At 35.5% G+C, this 23307-nt stretch overlaps 1 protein-coding gene across 2 annotated transcripts in view; it reads right to left on the bottom strand.

Moving 5' to 3' along the window:
* Nucleotides 1-23307, bottom strand: part of arhgef25a (Rho guanine nucleotide exchange factor (GEF) 25a) — a 101609-nt gene that overhangs the window by 20782 nt on the left and 57520 nt on the right. For both annotated transcript variants that reach the window (XM_073822924.1, XM_073822925.1), the window contains 3 exons: nucleotides 14172-14479; nucleotides 8976-9086; nucleotides 1382-1506 (listed from right to left, as the gene is read on the bottom strand). In XM_073822924.1, the coding sequence (XP_073679025.1) occupies nucleotides 1382-1506; nucleotides 8976-9086; nucleotides 14172-14479 (544 nt within the window). The remainder of the gene's footprint in view (nucleotides 1-1381; nucleotides 1507-8975; nucleotides 9087-14171; nucleotides 14480-23307) is intronic.

The raw sequence follows: 23307 nt of genomic DNA, 5'->3' as shown, positions 1-23307 counted from the left end.
TTACGTTGAATGTACCATTCTGTTGGTGAATTTAACAAATAATTAGGCTATGTTAATAACTAAGGGAAATTTTAGTTTGAAAGCCAACCTTTATTATCAAATACCGACATGATATAAGTAAAACATATTTAAAATTACATTTTCAAAATATGTCTATGGCATTGTTCAGAGGGCCGGTCCAAATGTGGGGGCGGGCCGCATTCGGCCCTCGGGCCTTAGTTTGGGGACCCCTGATCTAAAATGTCATTAGCTGGATTATGTTTAGCTGGTTTAAGTTTGTCTTTAGCTGGTATAAACAACAACAACAAAGCTGGTAGCTGGTTTCTAGTTAGTTAATATGGTCATTAGCTGGTCCAAGATGGTAATAAGATCATCTAATGGCGCTTTTCCACTACACAGTACCAGCTCGCCTCGGCTCGACTTGGCTCGACTCGACTCGGCTCTGTTTGGTTTTCCACTGTGTAAAAGTTGTACCAGTACCGGCTTCCAGGTACTTTTTTTCGTACCACCTCCGGCGACTCGGTTCCAGGCGAGCTGAGTCGATACTAAAATGACGTGAAAACACAGCAGACTGCTGATTGGTCAGAGAGAATCGTCATCTGACCAATCAGCAGTCTGCTGTGTTTTCACGTCACATTTTAGTATCGACTCAGCTCGCCTCAGCTCGCTTGGAACCTCGCCGGAGGTGGTACGAAAAAAAGTACCTGGAAGCCGGTACTGGTACAACTTTTACACAGTGGAAAACCAAACAGAGCCGAGTCGAGTCGAGCCGAGGCGAGCTGGTACTGTGTAGTGGAAAAGCGCCATAAAATGTCATTAGCGGGATTAAGATTAGTTTGTCTTTAGCTGGTACAATCTGATCATTAGCTATCTAAGATGGTCATTAGCTGGTTTAAGATTGTCCTTAGCTGGTTTAAAATGAGCTTTAACTGGTATGTTCAAAAAAACAGTCTGACCTCTGTTGGCCATCTGGCAGCTGGTTTCTAACTGGTTTAGATAGTCATTACCTGGTCTAAAAGCTATTATGTTGAAAAAAAGCTGTTTGCCATATAGTCTAAAATGGTCATAGTACGTCAATGTTGTCACTGGCTGATCTAACATAGTCATTGAATAAACCAACTTTATCTTCTTAAGCTGTTATGATCAGTCTGCCAGCTTGAACCAGTTAATGACCACCTACTGGTTCGAACTGGATTTTCCTTCAGGGATGACGTGACTGTAGTGTACTAATGAACATCTGATGTCTGCTCTGTTAAATACTTCAACTGAAATCTCAAAGTAATACCACATCAAAAAGCATTTCAGTTACATAAGCAGTCTAAAATAAGAATTTCCTATGCTACTTAGGACAAGTTGCAAATGAAGGAGATTTCACACACACATGCTTTTTTCTAAGGCACTCTTCCGATCTTCTTCACTGTCTACGGTGGCTGATGATTGGCTGGAGTTGTCATCCATCAACGCAGAGTCATTGTCGTCAGCCTGTAGGCTGGTGCACTGGGTGATCTGCAGAGACACAGGAGGATAACTGTGAATAAGAGACGAGACATAATGCTGAAATGTTATTCACTCCAGGGATGGCTGCAGGGAAAGAGAGGAATAATACAGAGGAGAGAGAGTGGATCGGGAAGAAATGAGCTGTTGTAATAGCTCAGGTTGCCTAGGTGATGGAAAAGGAGCATGCTGGGTCTGCTACTGACAGTGACTGAATGATAACAGGAATTCAGCACTTACCAATAATCATGACACCAACAAGACAGACTCAATGCACTACCCTGAATCTCAATGCTGTTGACCCCGTGAAGCCACAATGTTCTCACAGAAATTCATGTCAAATTGTTTTGCTTGATATGGACCATTGTTTTAGTAGAGGATAGATGTGCACAGTCTCCCAAGTTGTTCAATTATTTGAGACGGAAAGAGGAAGTCTGAAGACGTCCTGTCTTTGTTAATGTGTTTGTTAACCACATCAGAGGTAAAACTAGGACATAAACTAGGCTATAAATCCTCACATTTTATCACGTCCTTCACAGTTGTTTGTAGTCATGCTTTTTAAGAGTTTCTACAAAGAATTAATATCTTAAAAGTTTCTTTTCCCACACCATTTGTGCTACAGATATGACTAATATGTCAAATCCTGCAACTTGTTATGAAATGATGTTCTTTTATAACTTACTTACGATCTTTAGTGAAAGATAAAAATGGCAATGCATTGTGCAACCGCATAGCATTGTGTGAAAATCACTCAGATATGTTTCACACTCTTACCTGATTTATTACTGAACAAATTCCATTTATATTCCATAAAATCAAACCGTTTTGGTGACCATTAACTTTTATTGTACGGACAAAAAATTGTGACATTTCTTAAAATATCTTTTTATGTCATACAGTTTTGGATTTGGACTTTACAATTTTTTTCATTAACAGAAAAACTTTAAAATATAATAAAATTAAATAATAATATAAAAAAAAAACTTAGAAATGTTGCCTTTGCAACTAACTGAAAATTAAGTACTTAAGTACTAAAATTAAGTACTAAAATAACAAAAACTGAAAAAAGAAATTCAGCTAATTCAGAAAAAAAACTGCCAAATGTACATAACAAAATTACTAAAACATAAACTAAAATTAAAACTGAAAATACAAAAAAATAAAAGCTAATACAAATAATAATATAAATAATAATAAAATGGTTTGGAATGACATGAGGGTGACTGAATGATGCTTGAATTTTCATTTTTGGTGGGAACTATCCTTTTAAGACATTATTTAGCACATCCATTTAATCATTTGGTAACAATATGAGCAAAAATGCACCCAAACACACTATAGGTTTGGTGTTTGTCATTTAACTTACACAGAATCTCTTTCTGGCATAAGAATTATGCATCACTATTGTATGACAAAATCAATGGCAGTCACAGGTAATGAAGAAATGATTATTCAGTAGGGGTAAAGGCCACATCAGATAAGCCGCAGACAAAAAGAACTACTTGTCTTTATTCTCCCTGCAGTGTGTCTGCAGTAGTGTAGAGCAACAGACATATTACTGTTTTGTTAGATTAAAAAAAAACATCTCTACAAACAACAACAAAAAAGCAATTACTGCCATTTATTGTGTTTTGCTGCCAGATAGGATCTGCCCTTTAACTAAAGCTGTTTAGCTGTTTGGTTAACGTCACAATCACCTGTGAAGCATCACTTTATCTTCATTCTCAGGACCCCAGTCTCTCTGTCTTTTTCTCTCACACACACAATACACTCCTTTCTACTAAAACGTCACACATCCTCCTCAAAGTAAGGATTCCTCTGCTCAGAGCTTGTGATGGAAAGCACATCTATATCCATCTATTATGTTATCAATTCTTCCACTTTGTTTGTTTACAGAGGCTTTACAAAGCACTTCCTTTATAAGGGTGTTATTGTGTTGTGTGTGAGAAAAATGTGACACAATTTGTTCCAAAATGATGTGGATTACAATCAACGGAAGTTCCTTGCATCATTTGATCATTTAATTACCGTCATGTCGCTCCAAATGTGTGTGATTTTCTTTTGTCCGTGGAACACAAAAGGAGACGTTTTGAATAATGTGTACTGGTTGCTCTATTCCATTTAGTTACAATGAAAAGGGCCAGATGATTTTACTCTTCAAGAAGGACATAAAACCACTATAAAGTGGCTCAAATTCCGATCGTCTGGAGTCATACAATTGCTTCATTGGAGAGAGAGATGGAAATTTTAGCTATTACTCAATGAAAATCTTGATATCTGTTCTAGCGCTGCTTCTACATTCAAATCGAGAACGAATGGTTCTGAGTCCGATTTTTTCAGTGAATCAGTTCACAAAACTAGACTTTTGAGTTCAAAAGATTAGTTACAGCAGTTAAAGGGATAGTTCACCCAAAAATGAAAATGACCCCATGATTTACAGTTGAGGTCAAAACTTTACATCCCCCTTTCAGAATATGCAAAATGTTAATTATTTTACCATAAGAGGCATCATACAAAATGCATGTTATTTTTTATTTCACATAAAAGATGTCTAAAATATAGTCCACAAGAAAAAATAATAGTTTTTTGAAAATTTATAAAAATTAGCTAGTTCAAAAGTTTACATCCCCTTAATTCTTAATACTGTGTTGTTGTTACCTAAATGATCCACAGCTGTTTTTTTGTTCAGTAATAGTTGTTCATGAGTCCCTTGTTTGTCCTGAACAGTTAAACTGCCTGCTGTTCTTTAGAAAAAATCATTTAGGTCCCACAAATTCTTTGGTTTTCAAGCTTTTTTGTGTATTTGAACCCTTTCCAACAATGACTGTACGATTTTGAGATCCACCTTTTCACACTGAGGACAACTGAGGGACTCATATGCAACTATTACAGAAGGTTCAAATGCTCACTGATCCTTCAGAAGGAAAAACGATGCATTAAGAGCCAGGGGTGAAAACTTTTGAACAGAATGGAGATGTGTACATTTTTCTTATTTTGCCAAATATCATATTTTTTCATTTAGTACTGCCCTTCAGAGGCAGTGAAATCATTCTAATATGTTTATTTGGTGCTCAAGAAACATTATCATCTATGATGAAAACAGTTGTGCTTCTTAAATGTAATATTTAATATAAATATTAATTTCTTTAAAAGAAAAAAATTCCTTACTAACCCTTAAACTTCTAAACGGTTGTGTAAATCATGGTTATATTGTGTTGTATTGCTTCATCATCCTGTGTTGTAGTCAAGCGTTACGCCCCACACTTTGCTGATGTGTGCGTGCCGTCAAGCCTGTCTGAGTATTATATTACAGTGTTGTGTTGTTTTCTGGTGCGGGGTGGTGTTTGTGTGTTTTAGAGCAGTGTGGTTACTCCTGCCTGGCTCACAGGTCTACTTAGATGATTTCCAGATGTTTTTTGGCACAGCCTGCAGGAGAACCCCCACTCCTGCACTTTACCCTTTTTTTTTTTATCTCCACGGCTTGTTTTCCACCCAGAAGCCCAGAGCCTTTACTTGGACCTTTAATAAAAAGCAAGATCATGTTGGTTGTTGTTTTTGTACAGGAAATTGTTAAAGTTAGCTCGAGCAGAGCGAGGTAATCCAACCTTCTCTTCCCCCGCTTTTTATGTAGGGTATGCTGGGACTCGCATTACGGTTATATCATGAGTGGTTCCTCGCTCAAAGTGCTGTGTCAGACCTCCATTTGTGTGGGGAATAAAACAAAACAGCCAGTTTGATAAACATGTGCTGCGTTCCTCCGTCCGGGAGACAGGCCGGATCCGAGGAGTGCTTACATATTCATTCAGGAATTTTCCATTAGCCAACAAATAATAAACTCACGCTGGATCCCCACAGCAAATGTTTCTGTGTCAGGTACAAAGTGGGGTGTCAGCTGAGCTGAATCAGAGACACAAATGACTATGATATAAACTGCACCTCAGTCTCACCATGGAGAGAGGCAGGAAGTTACAGAGTATTTCAAAACACTGAAAAGCACCAATACCAATTAATTAAACTCTAAAATACGTAAACCTCTACATAAAACAAAAATATCGGCATAAGCTATTAAGGGTGGAATTTACTAATAATAAACTTACCATCGGCCACTGTATTACAATTTCACACAAAAATATAATGCAGCACCATTTCCAACAATGATAATAATGTTTCTTGAGCAGCAAATCAGCCTATTAGAATGATTTCCGAAGAATCATGAGACACTGAAGAAAATTTCAACGCCATTACAGGAATAAATTACACTTAAAATAAACTACCAATCAAAAGTTTGTGAACAGTAAGATTTTTAATGTTTTTTAAAGAATTTATTTGATCTGAAGTACAGCAATTTTGAAATATTTTTACTATTTAAAATAAGAGTTTACTATTTGAATATATTTTAAAATGTAATTTATTCCTGTGATTTTAAAGCTGAATTTTTAGCATCATTACTCCATTCACATGGTCCTTCAGAAATCATTCTGATTTGCTGCTCAAAAAACATTTATTATTATTGTGTTGACAACAGCTGAGCAGAATTTTTTCAGGTTTCTTTGGGGAGTAGAAAGTTCAGAAGAACATCTTTTGTAACATTATAAATGTCTTTATCATCACTTTTAATCATTTTAAAGTATTCTTGCTGAATAAAAAGTGTTATTTTCTATTAATTTCTTTCCCAAAATAAAAAAAGCTTTTTATTTCAGATAAATACTGATCTCTGAGCTTTCTATTTATCAAAGAACCCTGAAATGTTTTTACTATTTTAAACATTGATCATATTAATATTTAAAAATGTTTCTTGAACAGCAAATCAGCATATTTCTGAAGGTTAATGTGACACTGAAGACTGGAGTAATGATGCTGAAATTTTAGCTTTGATAACAGTAATAAATTACATTTTTAAATATATTTAAAAAAGGAAGCATTTATTTTAAATAGTAAAAATATTTCACAATATTACTGCTTTTGCTGTATTTTTGGATCAAACAATTGCAGGCTTGGTGAGCAGAAGTGACTTTTTTAATAAACAAAATATCTTTTGACTGGTAGTGTATATATTAAAATAGAAAACAGTTGTTTTAAATTGTAAAAATATCACACATTTTACTGTGTTTTTCATCACAAATTCAGCCTTGGTGAGCATAAGAGACTTCTTTCAAATGAATAAAAATCTCACAGACCGCCTGACACTGTAATTAGTATAACTTGCATGTCTCGACCTTAAGTTCATGTTGTTTCTGTAATAAACTATTTCCGATTATAATTACAGTGCTTGAGATCTCAGTCTCCTCCCCTTGTTGTTTTGCACCTCTAGTCATAATTACCTTTCATCACTCAACTTCTGATGGAATGATGAATGTTACCGCATTTAGCCATCAATTTGGATTTACATTCACTCTCTTCCGGCTATCGTGATTATTTATGTGTGTGTTGTCCACAGTGTTTTATATTAATTTCTGTGTTCTGGCTCAGTTTATGTACATGTATATGCAAGAATATGCAGTACAGTCTAAAATGTCTGAGACCACATTGAAAATCAGAGATTTATTTATTTTAGCAAGAAAGAAGAGGATAGAAAACAGAATCAGGTTAATATTCCAATTAAATTTTTCATTTAAATTATGTTGATAATATATGTTACAGTTTAGTTTGGTGTTCTTTTGAAAGAAATTAATACTTTAATTCAGGAAGGATGCATTACATTAATCAAAAGACATTTATAATCTTACAAACGATTTTTAGTTTAAATAAATTCTGTAATTTTGAACTACATATTCATCAAAGCATCCTTAAAACAGTTTCCAGAAAAATATTAAGCAGCACAACTGTTTTGTGCGATGGTGTTTTAGTGTCACATTAATAAATTAAAAAATTAAAGATTAAAGTCATAATATTTTGAGAATAAAGTTGAAAATACGAGAATAAAGTCAAAATGTTTCGAGAATAAAGTCGAAATTGCGATAATTAAATCAGACCAATTAAAGACTGCACATGCAAATGGCCCGGACTGGGAGCACCAGAAGAAGTTGCCAGGCCACCAGGATTTATTTAAATATTAGTGGGATTATTAGCAGAAATTATACCATGTGTTATACCCGCAGGGACAGTATGCTTGTAAATAATATTTCACGTCTTCAATTACATTCATTAGACCTATTTGTAGAGCGCCAGACAGCCAATAATAGCGATAAGCTTTGTGCTTTTGGTACTTTTAATATTAAACAATGTCTCAGCTTTCAAAATCGTTCAATTCTATAGCAAACTACAAACAATGTGCCTTTGAATGTGTCTTTCATGCTCTTTAATGTGGTGGGCCAGATGACCGTATTCATGTGAATCAGTGGTCTTTTCGATTACAATGAGACATTTGTTTCATTAAACTATACTGTTTTTTCTCCGCAAAAACATCTGTGCTGTCTAATCTTTCATTCCTCACATGTATTTAATTAAAACAACAATAAAACGTTCTAAAGGTTCCAAATCGTTAACATAAGTTATACTGTTGTCTTTGCTGAGGTATAAAAGTAACTATTCACAAGCTGTTTTATTCACAGAATAATACAGTAAATTATTTGAAATAATATTTAACATCTTACATTCATTATTTGTAGGGCACCAGCCACCCAGAAAATGAATAATGAGAAATTTAGAAAAGCCATCAAATGTAATCAGTTACATTACTTCAATAAAGTATTTGAAATAGAGTAACTTGTAATCTGTAACATATTACACTTCTAAAGTAACCTTCCCAACACTGATCTTGAGCACCAAATCAGTTCAAAATTCAGCCTTGCCATCACAGGAATAGATTACATTTTAAAATATATTAAAATAGAAAACAGTTATTTTAAATCGCAACAACATTACAGTCTTTACTGTATTTTGAATACATAAATTCAGCCCCGCTGAGCTTTAAAGACTTCTCTTACTGACCTTTTGAACAGGAGACTAATTAAAGTTATAAAAAATATATATATTAAAATAGAAAATACAAAAAAGAAGCCCTTTGGACCCAACTTTACAAGAAGAACAAGGATGTGTGTTTGATCAATGCATGTTTTCACTTTTTAAGGCTCAACCTGTGGGAGAGAGCCTGGCAACAAATGACCCATCAGTCATGAATGACCATCTGGCCTCTCTCACCCTTAGTGTGGATACAAACACATCGACCCCCATGTGCAAGATGACAGAAAGTCCCTAAGTCCCTTACAACCTCCTTTCTTGTTTTCACTTTCCCTTAGTCATTCTTACTAAAAGTCTGTATACTAGCCTCAGCTTCAGATGCCCAGAAACTTCTAATGGGCACTAATGTTCAAAGTTCAATTTGAGACACATACAGAGGCATGTGAACAAGATCCTTGAACATCTGAATTACATGAGCTGCTTTATAGCTGAATCAAATTAGTTTCATAACTGAATTTAATTTTGATTTAAAAAAGCATTCAAAATTAAGCCAAATGTCTGGTTGTGTTAATCTGACTTACCTGTGTTTGTCCTAGTGTGGTGGATCCCTGCGGAGAGTCCGATTGGAAGCTGTAGGACTGCTGAATGCCTGGATCACAGTCGCTGAGAGCAGGCAGGCCATCTCTCCACTCCTGCACACACATACAAAAACACAAAACTGCTTTATAAGAACCAGGAACCACAACCTTCATGGTCTTTCACAAACATCAATACTCAGGGTCAGGATAAAGCTGACCCTTAATTCCTTTAATCGTCACAGCGATTAAAGGTCACATCGAACAGTTCAATCGGACAGAGGCGAACCACAGGGCTCTAGCAAGCAGTTGGTCGCACGGTGTGGTGCAATTTACACGGTGTAATGAAAAACAGAGGAACACCTGTACTGTGATGTAAACTGATGCTTCTGTGAGTGACAGATTTAACACAAGAAGGCTTGTTGATGCTGTTTATGAAACATATTGCATGGGCAGTGTTAATGGCAGTGTTATTTTAGTATCATTGATGTAACTAGTATAGTTATGATAATATTTAGAATTTGGTTTTAATGTTAGTCATTTTGTTGAGTTTTTTGTACAGTACAGTCAAGCCCGAAATTATTCATACCCCTAGCAAATTCTGATTTGAAGTTACTTTTATTCAACCAGCAAGTTTTTTTCTGACCGGAAATTACACAGGCTTCTCCCAAAAGATAATAAGATAATAGGAGGCATCATTGTGGAACAAAAAATATTTCTCAGCTTTTATTTACATTTGAAGAAAAAGTGGCATGTTCATACCCTTTGCAAACTGTCACAGTCTATGGGAAAATCCAAAGTTCTATACCATTCCAAATAGTCCAAGCTGCTCTAAAGCATCCTAACTACCCTGATTCATTGGAAACAGCTGTTTTAATCCACAGGTGAAAAACACCTGAAAAGTTCTCTGCTGTTGGTTTGTGGACAGTCATGGCTAAGTCTTATTATATTCTGGGAGACGTCTGTGTCATTTCTAATAATAAAAAAAAAAAAACTTGCTGGTTGAAAAAAAGTAACTTTAAGTCTGAATTTGCCAGGGGTATGAATAATTTCGGGCTTGACTGAATATTTAGTTTTTATTCATTTTCATTCATTCATTTTAGCTTATTTAGTTTTAGCTTTAGTACTTCAAGTTAAACTAAATGATAAATGCTGTCTGTTACAGTTTTTGTCAATATTTAAAAAAAATGTATTCTTATATTTTCTGTTCATTTTAGCAATTTTATTGATTTTTATTAGTTTGTGTGATGTCTATATAGTTTTAAAATGACTTTATATGTATTAATTGTAGTTCATTTAGTTTTTGTTTGAAATTTTAATTTTGTTAGTTTAGTACTTAAGTTAAACTAGATGAAAATGAGAAATGCTGTCATGGTTTTTGTTAATATTTTGAAATAGATTTTATTCTTATATTATCTGTTCATTTGATTTTGTTGTGTTTTTATTGTGTTTTTAGTGTTTTTAGATATTTTTATGAGTTTTTGTTTTGTGATGTCTATATAGTTTTCTAATTAATTTTTTGGTAGTTCATTTAGTTTTTGTTTAGATAGTTTAGTAGTTTTTGTTAATATTTCGAAATAGATTTTATTATATTTTCTGTTCATTTTAGTAATTTTGTTGTGTTTTTATTTTTATTTTATTTTTTGTGATGTTTTTAAATTAATTTGTATTTATTCATTTTAGTTTATTTAGTTTTAGTTCAAAGTAAAAGTTTTAGTTTAGTTTAGTACTTAGGTGAAAACTTAATGAAAACGAGAAATGCAGTCTTATTGTTTTGTTAATATTTCGATTTTATTCTTATATTTTATGTTCATTCTGTTCAGAGATTTTTATTAGTTTTGTTTTTGTGATGTGTATATAATTTTTTATTAGTTTAGTTTAGTGTTTAAGTTAAACTAAATAAAAAAACAAGAAATGCTGTCCGTTATAGATTTGTTAATATTATGAAATAGATTTTATTCTTATATTTTCTGTTAATTCCTTGGCTAGCCTTGGCAACTAGCTAAAATAATGTTCATTATTCATTATTGTTGTTCAGTTCACAACAAGGGCAATTACTATAAAAAATAAAACAATAATGTTAACGGCAAACATATACTTGTACAAATCATTATGAGAATAAGGGTTGTTCAAACCACAGCTATAATGATAATGACACTGGAGAACAATATTGTTGAAATCACTTTCAGAACCATGTTTTTCTAGCTGAGGAATGATAAAATCGCTGCATATTTTCCAGTTTACAAAACTTTTAAGTCTCAAATACTAAGAAAATACAGTTTTTTTGAAAAAAAGAGAGATGAGAATTACCCCAAATATTGTCCCAATTAGTCAAACACAGCTGTCTGAAGAAAGAATTTAAAACTGCTGAAATGTCAAGGCTTTGTGAGTTCCCAGCATGCACTGCAGCATGAATAAACTACGCAGTTACTGTTACAGGATTATTGTTTTGCTCTTTGCTGACTTCTTTTAAACTTTTTCATTTTTGTTTTGTGATTATTTTAGTTAGATGTTATGATATAAAGAGCTCATCTTTTTTAGATTTGTTGATTGCCACCGTTCTTCAGGTTTGTGAGTCAAATATTGAGGTCTAGAGTATGTTCAACCACTTACATCTATATCCTGGATATCTTCGTTTTGTAGGATGCTTTACAAACAGAGATAATGTTGTCTACATATTAGTCTAAACTGCCCATTAAGGTTTTTTTAACATTTCACTATGTTCTTGATACAATCATTACAGTTTGCTTATGTGCAAAATAAATAAACAGAAATAAACTGATAAAGGAAGTATAAGTTTGTCATTTGTAAATAGTAGTGGTGGGCCGTTATCGGCGTTAACGTGCTGCGTTAACGTGAGACTCTTATCGGGCGATAAAAAAAATATCGCCGTTAATCTATTCTCAAAGTTGGGTTGGGAGCTGGGTCTAAACTACGCAAGATATGATGACTTTCACCTTGATATTTTAGCGCGGATGATGTATACCTAGTCAAATTGCACTGTAGGGGGCGAGAACGAGTCTTCAACTTCTGTGAAATTACCACATCAAATGAGACGTGCAAACATGGATGCAGCTATGAAGCCACTTCAGGGCAGCTGCGTTGCTAGACCCTTTTTACTGGGGCACGTGAGTTATAATTTACTTTGATAATCCCGAAATAAAGACATTAAACTATATGCAACAACTGAATTGACGCTTCTAAAAGCAACGCAGTTTAATCGAAGAAAGACTATGCACGCATATAGGCTATCCATGCCCGTGCGCGTCTGTGTATTTAACGGCAACGCGCACGTCGTGCAGCCTTTTGCGCAGAAGTACTTGGTTACACAAGTTTGTATAGGTAATTATGTTGTAAATGCAATTGTCAAGCAGTTTGTGATGCATTTTGGAAACAGGAGATGAGCGCCTGGTCTAATGCGCCACCTGGCCCGTTCTCGAAGACTTACTTTTAGTCATTATTTGGGTAGCACACATATTCTGAATGCCTTCAGCAGAATTCAAATTAGCCATTTTAATCTAGATTAATCTAGATTAATTCCAAGATTTAATCTAGATTAATCTAGATTAAAAAAATTAATCTATGCCCACCCCTAGTAAATAGACATAAAAATGATAATGTGGTGACTTCTAAGAATTCATCTTTTTCATCCAGGAAACAGAAAAAATTGAATTACCTCAACAATACTGATTGACTCACTTTCTTTACAGGAAGGCGTTTATTTATTTGACTACATCAAACGGGAAACTTTCCAGACGCGCACTTAGCAGTGGTCGAGTGTGCATCGATAAAGACGATATTCTCCATTCATTTTTCTCTATTTAAACAATCAATGCAGTTTTCAGACGTGACTTTCTTCTTATTTTAATAGTTAGTTTGATGCGGTGATTTTAATAACAAATGTCCAGAGCACATTAATGTGAGGGCGCATCAAAATGCTCAAGCACAAATCTCTACTCTCGTAGGTAGATTCTCATCACTCTTGCAAAACAGACATGCTTTCTCTCGCTTACATGTAAGATGATCAAAAACATTAATCAGCGCATATAACAACGGATGTAAATCAGTATTTACATAGCATAGCAGTAGAAAATGTATCTATCTCACACATTTCCTGCATTGTTCCGCAAAATCAATTCTATGTCCCACAACAGATCTATTGCCAGGTGGTCACCCTAGTTATACTGTGCTTGTACCACGCACACTTCAACTGTGCACTGTGCACTGTAGCCTGTATCATTTCATATTAAAAGCGTGAATGAACCTACGAGCATGCGTGTCAGATCCACATCACGTCCAGCAGTGGCAGCTCTTAAAGTAATAGCAGCCAAATAATCTAATAACCCAGCTGCTGTGATGTCTGTTAATCAAAGAACAAAAGAAAATATAGCTGCAAGCAGCGATGGCGGGCCCAAACCCCAATCTCTTGAGGTCATGCTGACCAAGTTTGGTGGCAATCGGTGGAAAATCCTCGGAGGAGTTTCGCAAATTCCAGAGCATGCGCTTTTTGCACAGACCTGAACAGCTCACTTCCTGTTGGGTGGAGCTTATGACAAGGAGTTTCATATACATCAAGTTCTCTGACTGTATTTCAGGGGGCACTGTATAGAGCCCCTGTGCCACACATGGGTCCTAGCCTCTGCGGCATCCAATCTGCGCAGATTCCAATATGTGTGCCAATTTTCAAGAGTTTTTGAGCATGTTAAGGCCCCCAAAGTGTCCCGGATAGTCAAAAAATATATATATAATAATAAAACCTCCTTAGGGGATTAATGGGGCCCTGCACCTTATTAGCTTGGGCCCTAAAAAGAGCAAATCAATAACTTTTGTAGCTATATTCAATATAGCATTTAGCGTTTGATAACTTTATTCAATTCCTATATATTTCCTACTTAATAAAGGGTTTATGTGAATATTGTTTAAAGTTCACATAAATTAGAAGTTGTTCATTTTTAAAGTCAAACAAATGTTAAAATTGAAAGCTCTCAATTTTAAATGCTGTTCTCAAATGTTGAATGGCTATAGTCAATGGTTAAATATCTGAGACATCAGTAATATTAGTATCAGTGATACCTTCAGTCAAATATTTACCATATTTACTATGTCTTTATATTGTTTCTACGTTCATTTGAAGATTGAATGTGAAATTATTGCAACATAAAAGTATAAGGAAAATAATACACATCAAATAATTTTCCTCACCAGCTCTTTGTCTATGACTGGCAGGATTGTGAACTGCTCCTCTGTTTGTGGGCTGCCCAGGTCTTGGCTGCTCCTGGCAGGTGGAGGTGGGGGTTTGCCCTCCAGTCTGCGGACCTGCCGCTCCCCCTTGGCCGTCCCGGTCGCCCCGGTGCTCAGCTTACGCACTGGATTGGTCAGCCATTTCTTCAGGGTGCTGACAGAGCGACGGGAGCCTGGGGAGTTTGGGGCCGAACTGCCCGAAGCCTGGGGCGGCAGAGAGGCCACCGAGGTGGAGATACTGCCCTCACTGCCAGCGGCTGAGTATGAGTCTGTACAGACAGAGAAAGAGAGAGAGAGAGGGAAGAGAAATTAAGTTGGGAATAACCGTCTGAGAGCACGACAGCAGAGGGAAAACAAAATAAATCTGCCTTATATATAAACACACTCTACATAAACACTATAACACTAAATATGGACCATAGATAAAGCATTGTGAAGCATTTTTCCCATCTCAGGCTGCAGGCCTGTGAATAGTTTCTTCAACTACAGGCACTTTTAACTCGGTAGACTTTTAAATACACTACTGTTCAAAAGCTTACAGGTAATTTTTTTGAAAGAAGACTTTATGTGCATATGCACCTGTTGTGAGTTCAATGGAAATTTTGTGTGTATGTAACCTGTACGCTGTCAGTGTGTGTGTGTGTGTGTTAGTATATGAACCGTGCAGAAAGGCCTCATGCAGCACATCCCAGTTAGTGTTAATCACATGAACTACTCAAACTGGTTTAGGGCAGACTTTGAGAAGCTACACTGGTTAGCCAAGCTGTCGTGTGACCCTGGAGAGCTAAATATAGACCCCGCCCCAAAGTCGAGGCCCAGGCTGAGACTGCGGTGCTGGTGTCAGAGGGACCCTGGGAAAAGAACAGAGGGGGATGTGCACAGGAAGCACACTTTAATCCTCGTCCATAGGAAGGTCACCAACTTTTTTTGTTCTCTCTCTACGTTGTACCTCACGCCCCCTACTACTCTCTTCCTGACCCAGAACAGTGGCTGTCTGAGGTTATCAGCAGCAGCAAGGACAGGCTTCGCATGTTTCAGTCTCTCACCCGTCTAATCCAGCCCCTGTTTGACCTCTCGATTCAGCCGAACACAACCTGAAAGGGCGGCACAAACGCACACACTCACACACTCTGCCCAGAGACACGCGGTGCCCAGATGTCAGGCTGTGGCAGTACCTGCTACATACCATTGCTAAACCAGTATTTTTCTAACAGGAACTGTGAAGGTAAGCTTTAGTTTTCATGCTGAAAACTCAGGCAGCTTTAATCTTATCCCAAATTAGACATGCATTTTTTAATGTGAAATGTGACTTACAATGCTTTCCACTTCAGCAAAAAACACATAAACAAATACAATAAACAAATCAAAATAAACAACTATCTGGAATACTAGGAAGGAAGTTATTTTTCTTTATTGTGCATCCAAAAAAAGCCAAACCAATATTTTGAGTCTCAATCAGTTGTGCTTTCATTTAGGCTTGAAAAACATTTTTGCAAGTGCTTCAAATGGTTTTGTTTGGAAAAAAAATTTACAAATTATTTTTGTTTGGACAAAAAGTTAAAGCACAGTGGACAGGGTCAACAGTAATGAATATAAAATGTGTTCTATTGGTCCGTTACAAAAAAAGTTTTGCAAGCAAAATGCTTTCTTAGCAAAACTAATTGAGACAAAGAAAGGCCTATTCTAGGCTATTTTAAGTCAAAATGCCTTTTATACAAACATGCAGCTTTTATCTTCACAATATGTTAATTGATGGACTAGAGTCATTTGGATTACTTGTGGATTATTGTGATGTTTTTATCAGTAGTTTTGGCTCTCATTCTGATGGCACCCATTCACTGCAGAGTAAGTGATGTAATGCTAAAATTCCAAAATCTATTCTAATGAAAAACAAACTCAAACTCAGAATTGTGTGAAAAAAGTCAGAACTGTGAGATACAAACTCGCAATTGCAAGAAGAAAAGAGTCAGAATATCCTGAGGGTGAGTGAAATTCCAGCAATTTTTTAGATGAACTATTCCTTTATGGAACCTTTTTTGTTTGTGTTATTTATTGTGAATTATTTTAAATTAAAGTTTGATTGAAGTTTTATTTGCAAAACTTTTTTGTAGGCTTAAAAATAGCCCCCTACTCATTGAAGCCCGTTTCTGCCACTGAATAAAAAATTAAAAAGGTAATTGCAACTTTTTATCTCACAATCAGACTTTTTTCTCAGAACTTTAAGATGTAAGCTTGTTATAAAAAGTTATAAATGTAGAAAAAAGTTATAAAGTCAGAATTGTGAGATATAAACCCGCAATTCTAAGAAACAAGTTTATATCTTGCAATTGTGACTTTTTCTCAGAACTCAGAGGAAAAAGTCAAAATTGTGAAATATAAAGTTGCAATTCTGAGAAAAAACTTGCAATTCTGAGAAAACTTTCCTGCAATTCTGACTTTATAGCACGCAATTGTGAGTTATTAAGATAAAATAGTAAGATATAAACTCACAATTGCGAGAAAAAAAGTCAGAATTGTGTGAAAAAAGTCAGAACTGTGAGATACAAACTCGCAATTGCAAGAAGAAAAGAGTCAGAATTGTAAGTTTACATCTCACAATTCTGACTTTATAACTCGCAACTGCAAGTTTATATCACGTAATTTTGGCTTTATAACTTGCCATTGCGTGTTTTTATCAAGCAAATCTGAGAAAAAAGTCAGAATTGTGAGTTTGTATCATGCAATTTTGAGAAAAAATCTGAATTGTGAGTTTATATTATGCAATTCTGACTCACAATTGTGAGTTTATCTCATGCTATTCCGAAGAAAAAGTCAGAATTGCGAGTTTACATCACAATTCTAATAAAAAAGTCAGTTTTTATCTTGCAATTCTGACTTTATTTCTCGCAATTGTAAGTTTATATTATGCAACTCTGAGAAAAAAGTCAGAATTGCAAGTTTGTAGCTAATGTACTTTGTACACTAATCAGAGAATATTTGTCAGGGGACCCCAGGCATAAGTAACATAGCATTAATGATGTAACATCAGCTATTAAAATGGCCTAAGGGTCTCCAGACTCCAGACAGAACACAAGCGTTCTGAGAGCACAGAGCAGAGGTCCGACTAATTTATTAAGCTATTGTTATGTGTAGCAGAAATGACCTAGAATTTGTGCTGATACAGAGAATCAACCCCTGACTTGATCTAATCCGCAAACTTTCCACTTTCATCGGGGAATAATCAGTGTAATAATGGAGCTGACCTCAACCCAAATGGAATTCAGCAGAACCTAAAGTGGAAGGATTAGAACTCTTATTGCTGGCTAAACAGCAGGGCAAAGCTGCTTTCCTGATACCGGGCTGCTGTGTTCTCAGAGGGGAACAGTTCTCTGTGTGAACAACATGCCAGACTGGTCCTCCTGTCTCCACATGGGGCCCAAAAGAGAGGAATGGTTTCATTCCACACTCAGTATGGACCCGACGGATTAAGAAAGAGTGGCAGTTAGGAAAGAGCAAAAACCAATTCATTACCCAGTTTTGTTTTTTAAAGCAGGGAACTGAATGTTATCAGGAACTAAAGGCTGTTGGGAACCGGCAGCCACTGCTTTCCGTATCCTCCACAAATCAGAGCTGACACCCACATGAAACAATGCGTTATCCATCACTTGCAGTTTTAAAAACCTGAGGTATTTGTTGAGGTTAACATGATGCAATGCAACAGAGCACGCAAATGGAGACCCAAGGTTTGTAACGCACGCCTTGAAGAGTGAGGCCGAAATTGCAGGAAGAGATGCTCCATTTTGATTGCTGGTAAACAGAGGAGCTGAATTGATTTGAAAGCTGCAAAGCTATGCTTAAGTGCTAGTGGTGCACAGAGAGATCCTCTTAATATGGCACTGACTGAGTGCTCAACACATTAGAACGGATTTTCCTTAATAGCTAGATAGCTTCAGCGAAAGGGAAACTAAAGAGAATATGTAATGAGATTTCTTTATGCAACATCCTTTAAACCTGTATCTGTACACACTGTAATTAAATGGTACACCTTGTAAGCATTTGTTTTCCAGAATTTACAGTACATTTTTCAAGGGAAAGAAAAAATACAAATGAGATCTCTTAAATATGTCAGTCATTGCTGTGATTAAACAGAGAGCACACTGTAAAACCTAACAGTGGAATTCGTTAAATGAAATGAGTTAATTTAACTCAAAAATTTCTAAAAGTTATTTCAACTCAATACATTTTAGTGATGTAAACTCAAACGCGAATTAGGTTAAGCAGAACTCATTTTAAATAAGTTACTAGAAATTAATTTAATCTATTATTGCCATACACTCTATGTCTATGGCCGATCACAAAATATTTAAAATAAATATAAGCTTAATCCATGATTTCTAATATAGTTTTTCGAGAAGTCACGTTTGTATAATATAGTTCTAGATTATTAGATGTTTCATTACTAGATAAATAGCCTAACTAAATGGTAATATATTACTTTTAATAATAATTAAACAACCATAATAATAAACTATAATAATAACGATAATATAATAAATACATACATCTATTTCATTTAGATTTAGATTTATAATTTTAAAATAATTACTTTTACTGGAGGCTAAATATTTTCCGGGTTTTTTCAAAAACCGCGCGCATTTTTTCAGTCAATCACGTCTGCTCATCCTCTCACTCATGTCACGGCATCACAGCAGGATGGATTGCGACGTATTCCTGGAAAATATCAGGCAAGTTAAGCTTTTCAAACTTCTTTATTGCTGTTTTAAGCACTTTCGAACGACTTGTGTTTTATTGTCAACTTTATTGTGTATAACGTTGTCTAGCAAAGATCAAGCAGGCAGCTATGGCGTCATTACATCAAAGTTATCAACGGGAGGTGTTAAATATGCAGTGTTAAACACAACGGTTTGTCAGTGATAAATTAATAAATATGTTTTGTGGTTTCTCACAGTCGGACACAAACGAGTCCAGCAATTTTTATTTTTAAACTGGAGAGGCGGCTGACAGACGAACTATCTTCCACATCTTTAACCGTCACTCGCGCCACAGCTCCGAAGCAAGGTAAAGCAAACACACATTCCCTATTTTCAAAAATGTTTAAACTTTTTGTTAATCGTTTTTTATTATTTGGTTTGTCAGTTTCATCTAGAATATCCATGTGACGTTGACGTTTAACGTTACTATACTCGCCCAAGCCCGGTGAGGAGCGTTTATACTCTGATTTGTTAACCTTAAGTTAGTTAACATTTTAGACTGTTATTTGCTCCTCATGTTGTCTTATTTAAAATTCATACTAACAAATTGTCATGTTTTTTACATCAATCTTTTCAGAGCTAAGGGGTGGTGTGATGTCATTGGCAACAAGCTGCTGCAGTAAAAGCCTAAAATGAAGTAAGTAGAATTCACATTATATTTATATGATGGGCTTTAGGATATATACAAATTGATTGGCTTTAGTGTTTATTACGAGATTACAAGATGTAATTTGTCACGTTATAAAAAGTAAAGTTCTTCAGTTTTTATTTTTTGATGATGCAATTGTAATTGTGTCCAGATTTACCAGCAACACAAATTCAATCTCTGCTCTTCTGAAGCAATACTGTAATTTTATGTGAATATTAGATTTGAAATTTAGACCTAAACAATGATCAATGGTGAATACACAGCACAGATGAAAAATGGCAAACCTCAACTAGCATCCCACAAGAATAACATCATGACATCTAAGGACCAGTAATGTTTGTAGTGTGCTACCATTTTGATTCAGTCTGAATTGGCAGAGTGAATGACATCTTAAATTTCAGGTTGGCTGTCATTCTGTCAGTCTTTTTTATTTTGTGTTGCTTCAGAAGAATACCAGTGAAGTCTTTTAAGTTGTGATTATAGTTATAGTTATATACTTAATTAATACAGATGAAAAAAATATATTTTATGGGTCTAGGAACATTCCATTTGCGTAGCTGTCTATGGAGGCTCAGAAAGTTCTCAGATATCATTAAAAATACCTTAAAGGGATAGTTCAAACAAAAATGTTTAACTCAAACCATTGCAGTCTGTCAGTCATATAATGGCAGTCAATAGTTACCAAATCTTTGAGGGGAAAAAACATACACAGACAAAACCCAATTAAACCCTGCGGCCCGTGGTGATACATTGAGATCTTGAGACACAAAACTGTCTGTCTTGTTCAAGAAACTTAATAGTATTTACATCATTATTTACCTCTGATCCACCGGAACTCTCCGCTGTATGGAGCGTGTTCACAACAACCTGTGCATGGTGCGTCAGCGTGCTCTGGCGATTGTAGTCGGTGAAAAGTCAACACTCCCGGATGGGTTTGCACAAGAAAACGTAATCTTTTAGTTTTTAATCAATTGCCAGAATCAATAGGTGTTTCTCAATGTCAAGGATACGTCCTTGGCAGGACTGGTCCTTCCAAGTCACTTCCTTCAGAGGCTGGGCGAGGCTCCTCTTAAGCATTCGGAGAACACATAAATGGAACAGGCTAGCAAGTGCACGTTATTGCGTCATTACCTCAGTGAAAGGTCCGCTCTTATCATTTATTTAAAAATAATTACATCCATTACGTCAAATTGACCCTGCACTGTTTAAACACACTTGACAGTCAAAAAATCAATATGATTAAAAAGGAGTTTATTGATTTAAAAACGATTATATTGCCTGAGTGAACAGAACTGCGTCCATAGCAGCGCTCTGTTTTTCATGGCAACCGTGTGCCGTATACTTCGCGGTTGTCTGTTATCAAGAAATAACAGACCGGAATTCAACCAAGCCATTGTAATAATATTTGATATTTAAAAATATTTATAATTTAACAACTATTTGTTAAAGACTTGTCCTATCTCACAAACAAGTTTATTTTTTAATTTCCCCAACTACACTATTTTTACCCTATTGAGCAAAATGATCCCTTCATTCCCTTCATGACTCCGCTAACGTCCGACATTTGTATTTTTGAACAAGATAGCAAAGCTGCGCGCATAGGATTGTGGGTGATTTTAGAGCGCGAAGAGCGCGAAGGCTACACTTATGCATCCTTTCCTGTGTATGGGATATTTTTCGAACGAAGGACGCAGTCCTTGGTTGAAATTCCGAGGATCCTCGACATTGGAACAGTCCTTCGACGGATGTCGATGACGTAGCATCCTCGAAATTCTGGCTTCCGAGGATCCTTCCTTGACATTGAGAAACGCCTTTTGAGTAGCCACTATGCACTACGTAAACAATGAGTGATGTGTACACATGACAGACCGCTTCCGTGCCTGCATCTACTATGGCAGATCACGTTGACGCATCATGCGCCGGCTGTTGTGAGGACAGTAGAACGTTGCGATCGATCAAAGGTAAATAATATTATAAATACTGTTCAGTTTTTTGTACAGACCGATAGTTTTGTGTCTCAAACCTCAATGTATCGTCACGAGCCACAGTGTTTAAATTGGAATACGGGCTTGGAACAACATTAGAGTAAGTAATTCTCATTTTTGGGTGAACTATCACTTTTTCTCTCTGTTCTGTAATAAAGAACCTTAGATTGTCAAATTAAATAGTAAATTAGTAAAATGAGTTTATGTAAATTAAATTAAATCTCTAAAACATTTAGCTGATATTCACATCTGAAAATCCTGCTGATAAACAACTCTGGAAGTTGTGATGTGAAAATTAAAGTACTACAGGTTTTTTGTTTTAAATTGTGTACATACCTTATTGAATAAACACTTTCCCGATCCTTCACACCTTTATTGTAATTTATGAAAATGTAAATATGTCTGATTTGTTTAGATATGATGATATTTGGTGACGTACACTAACAAAACTTTTACTGCATTTAGAAAACGGGAGCCTGATCAGGTGCAGATGGCAGCTGTCACCATCACTGTTAAGGAGGAAGAGGGAACATTATTCTTAAACCCAATGGAATGACAGCAGAAACCACGTCAACTAGATGAGCCCCAGAGACAGATCATCATTGAAGACCTCATCACCTAGACGGCCATCGACGCAAGACCACGAGAACCAGATGAGTCCTCTCCAATCTGACTTTGTGGCAACATGGAACTTTTGCGTCTATGTTAATATTAGTCTGTTTCTTTCTTATTCTGAGGTTGCTGTAGCCACCAGGTCTAGTCTGTATCCAGATCAAATGGTCACTGCAGTAATGTAAAGTTGCTTTGACACAACTTGTATTGTAAAAAGCATTGTATAAATAATTTTGACTTGGATGTTTTGATTGTATCTAAAGATGATATCTGCCAAGTCTTGGCTCAGTGTACAGGTTTTTTTTTTTTTTTGCACTAATGTATTCCCTTATAGTATACATACTTAAGATTAACAGTACTTTCTATACAAAATTTAAGGAAAACCTTTTTTTTATATTTTATTTTAAAATTGATCCACTGTGTTTCATATCATTTATTGTTATTATTTTTAATATTATCAATTATAATTAGTATTTTAAAAAGGGATTTTGTTAAACATTTCCTTGTTTTTGCTGTCTTTGCTTATTTGGTGAAAAGTCTGATAAGATAAAGCGTAAATATTATATTTTTAACTAAACGGATCACTTATTTTTATTTATGCTTTAAAACATTTGTTGTATTTCAATAAATACTTAAGAAAACCCACCTGTTCTGTCATTATTACCAGTGTTTTTGGTACGTCTTATGTAACTTTATTGCTTTGAGTTTGATGAACTTAAACCATCTAAGGCAATCGGTTTCCTCAAACCATTCAAGTAGCAAAAAGTTGATAAGACTTAGTTGGATTTGTTACCTGAATTCAAACTGACTGAGTGGAATAAACTTACATTTTTAAAGTTGAGTTAACTCAAATAATTGCCTAAGCTAATGTTAAAAAGAATAAGTTAATTAAACTCAATGTATATGAGTTTATAGTACTCATATTTTTGGGTTTTACCAAACTTAAATGGTTTAAGGCAATCAGTTTCCTAAAACGGTTTGAGTTACCGTAACTTGTCGGGTTTTACAGTGCAACAGAAAAAGTAAGTCAGATTTTTCAGAGCTTCACAAAATGTCCAAGTCTGCAAAGAAAAGGTTTGGTAATTGAAATGCAGATCTGT

The sequence above is a fragment of the Garra rufa genome, chromosome 18 (genome assembly GCF_049309525.1).
Source record: "Garra rufa chromosome 18, GarRuf1.0, whole genome shotgun sequence".
Taxonomy (NCBI): domain Eukaryota; kingdom Metazoa; phylum Chordata; class Actinopteri; order Cypriniformes; family Cyprinidae; genus Garra; species Garra rufa.
Note: the sequence above shows the minus strand (reverse complement) of the source record. Positions and strands in the feature narration are given on the sequence as shown.